This window comes from Stegastes partitus, unplaced genomic scaffold (genome assembly GCF_000690725.1).
Source record: "Stegastes partitus isolate 25-593 unplaced genomic scaffold, Stegastes_partitus-1.0.2 Scaffold1940, whole genome shotgun sequence".
Taxonomy (NCBI): domain Eukaryota; kingdom Metazoa; phylum Chordata; class Actinopteri; family Pomacentridae; genus Stegastes; species Stegastes partitus.
The window spans coordinates 22,097-25,484 of NW_007579671.1; the positions used below are offsets into that span (position 1 = coordinate 22,097).

Here is a 3,388-nt window from a genome sequence, read left to right on the forward strand (position 1 = left end):
AGCAACACACAGCAACACACAGAAACACACAGCAACACAGCGACACACTGAGCTGTTGAGGTGTGTCTGTGAAGATCCTCAGCCCTCCAGCTCAGGGTTCTTCTGGTAGATGAATGCTGGCAGCTGGACCTGCTGGAGATCCCTGAAGACGTTCCAGGTCTCATCCAAGAGAATGACTGTTGACTTATATTCTGCATGTGTGGGAAGATAAAGCACCTTCATTTATGTTTTTCCTCTTAAAAAAAGAAAAGAAACTATCAAGAAGTTCTGATAAGAGTCCAGCTGACGTACCGGATCAGTCAGAGACGACAGCAGACCAGAACTAGTTCCTGGTTCTTCAGACGGCAGCCACTGATTCAGTCATTATTTTGTCAGAAGGCTGCAGACGAGCTGAACAAAGAACCTCCGAAGGACCAACGAACTGTGGAGCAGCTGAAGGAGGAGCTGGATGAAGCTCAGAGACAAACACAGCAGCTCAGACAGGAGCTGGACCGGACCAGGACCAGGACCAGGACCAGGACCAGGGCTGCAGATGGAGGCCGCTGGTGGTTCGTACCTCCTGGACTCAGTGTGAGACTCTAAATCTTCTTTTAACTCTCTGGTGTTTGTGATGATCAGCTGATCCTCCTGGTTCTGGATCCAGTGGCTGGTTCAGCCAACAGAACCTTGGCTAAGACGTTTGACTCTGGTGACCACTCCATTCCTTTGGAAAGGTTACAAAATGTTGGTTTTTCCAACAACTGTGTAAACTGGTTCAGAAGCTATTGTCCTGGGCGCAGTGAGGGTGGAGGGTCTTCTCTCAGACCCTTTACCAATTCACAAAGGAGTCCCACAGGGTTCAGTACTTGGTCCAACACTCTTCAACGTTTACATCAACAGTATCAGCCATGCCGTAGCCAGTTTGCACGGCCATCTGTACGCCGATGACACCGTTGTCTACAGGTCCAGGTCCTCCCTCCGCACTGCCCTGTCTGCGCTACAGATTAGCTTCAGGAACATTTAACACACCTTTCCAGATCTTCTTCTGTCACTAAACATAAGCAAGAGATTCTGTTTCTACTGGTTCTGATCTTTAACTTCTCTGGTTTGGACCCTTTAGGCTCAGCAGCAGCTTTGAAAAGCATCCTATCTGTAAAAAATCACCAGTTCATGACAACCACAAACAACACAAAGAGTTGTTGCAGCTGTTTGCTGGTCCTTGAACTCGTCCGCTCTGTTGGAAACATGAACCACGTTAAGGCAGGAAGTCGTGACATTCTGTCACCATCGATTGTTGTCGTAGAAAAATAGCCCATCGTGTGGAAAAATGAGAAACTCAGAACAGTTGAAGCCCAGAACCGTTCAGAGGGTCAGAATATGACTAATTATTGTTGTTTCAGTGAAATACACATTTGTTTGGTTTTCAAACGCTGGACAACGTTAGAATGTCCAACAGTGTGTTTCACTAAGCTGTCGTCTTTCATGTCACAAACCTGAATTGGAAACCTGATGTAAAGTAATCCTGGGTTTCTCAGGCTCCCAGTCTGGACTCTGGTTTGGACCTGCAGCAGCTCGGTTCTCCTGACCGGCCTCCAGCAGGTGGAGGATACTGGGTCTACCTGCCGCCGACGCGCTGCGACCCGGCTCACTGCACTGACGTCCAGAGCAGAGACGAGTGGAGGGACAGTGGAGGAGGCAGCAGCTCCACAGCGGGGACGCCTCCTCCTCAACCCCACCCAGCTGCAGGCTCCTCCGCTCCTCCTCCTGGCTCTCACACGCCCCTGCTCGGACCCGGCTGGCTGCTCTGCGGTTCTTACAGTCCACCAGCAGGAGGCGCTGCGCTGCTCTGCAACGTCCCCGAACACACGGAGCAGGTGAGTCTGAGGCCGCTGGAGAGCTTCGGTTTATCACCCACAGCTGCTGGTTCATTACACCTGTCTGTGTCATTACACCTGTCTGTGTCATTACACCTGTCTGTGTCATTACACCTGTCTGTGTCATTACACCTGTCTGTGTCAGCGTTTGAACAGAGAGGCAGAAGAGCTGCAGGAAGACAGGAGGAAGCTGCGACTGGAAACCAAACGGCTGCGACACAAACACAGGTANAGCTCTCCCCTGTGTTGATGTGCAGCTCTCTTTTCTTCTTTAGCTTCTCTTCAGATTCTCGATGGTTCACTTCTGGTCATCTTCAGGTTCTGTTCGGTCCGGTTCTTTTCACCACTCGTGCTGCATGTGTCACTTTGTCTGTGTTTGTCATGAAGCCAGTGTTTGGTCAGACAGACACTCCCTGCAGGCCAGAGGCCCGTATACAGATGACGGACTTCTTTTTATTGAGATACAACCAGGTTGTGTTCTGTAATGATGGAAGCAGCTGCTGTTTGTGAAGCCTCTTGTATCCGGGCCGGTTCTGATCGATAGCCGCTGCCTTCACAGAGCGACGGCCACCGGCGGAGCCTGGACCGCCTGGACAGGAAACTACGGCAGCTCGGCAGGTCCATGAGCGCCGCCGATCAGCTGACAGCAGAGCAGCTGGAGGTCTCCATCGAACAGCTGAGAGCCCTGAACCTGACGGTGGAGCTGCTGCAGGCACAGGTGTGTTCCAGCACGGCAACACGGCAACACGGCAACATGGCAACACGGCAACACGGCAACACACAGTAACACAGCAACACAGCAACACACAGTAACACGGCAACACGGCAACACGGCAACAAGGCAACACAGCAACACACAGTAACACAGTAACACGGCAACACGGCAACACAGCAACACACAGTAACACAGTAACACAGTAACACGGCAACACAGCAACACGGAAACACGGCAACACACAGCAACACGGCAACACGGCAACACGGCAACACGGCAACACACAGTAACACGGAAACACGGCAACACGGCAACACGGCAACACGGCAACACAGCAACACACAGTAACACGGAAACACGGCAACACACAGCAACATGGCAACACGGCAACACGGCAACACAAAGCAACACGGCAACACACGGCAACACACGGCAACACGGCAACACAGCAACACACAGTAACACGGAAACACGGCAACACACAGCAACACGGCAACACGGCAACACAAAGCAACACGGCAACACGGCAACACACAGCAACACGGCGACACGGCAACACAAAGCAACACGGCAACACGGCAACACACAGCAACACGGCGACACGGCAACACAGCAACACACAGCAACACACAGCAACACACAGCAACACACAGCGACACAGCAACACAGCAACACACAGCAACACACAGCAACACACAGCAACACACAGTAACACACAGCGACACAGCAACACACAGTAACACAGTGACACAGCAACACACAGCAACACACAGCAACACACAGCAACACACAGCAACACACAGCAACACACAGCAACACA

The 3,388-nt window shown here is 51.9% G+C and overlaps 1 protein-coding gene across 1 annotated transcript in view; it reads left to right on the forward strand.

Annotated features, from left to right (window-relative positions):
* Positions 1-2,640, forward strand: part of LOC103373279 (centriolin-like) — an 8,918-nt gene extending 6,278 nt beyond the window's left edge. The window contains exon 11 of the mRNA XM_008303128.1: positions 2,413-2,640. Coding sequence (XP_008301350.1) covers positions 2,413-2,640 — 228 coding nt within the window. The remainder of the gene's footprint in view (positions 1-2,412) is intronic.
* Positions 2,641-3,388: the final 748 nt, after the last annotated feature.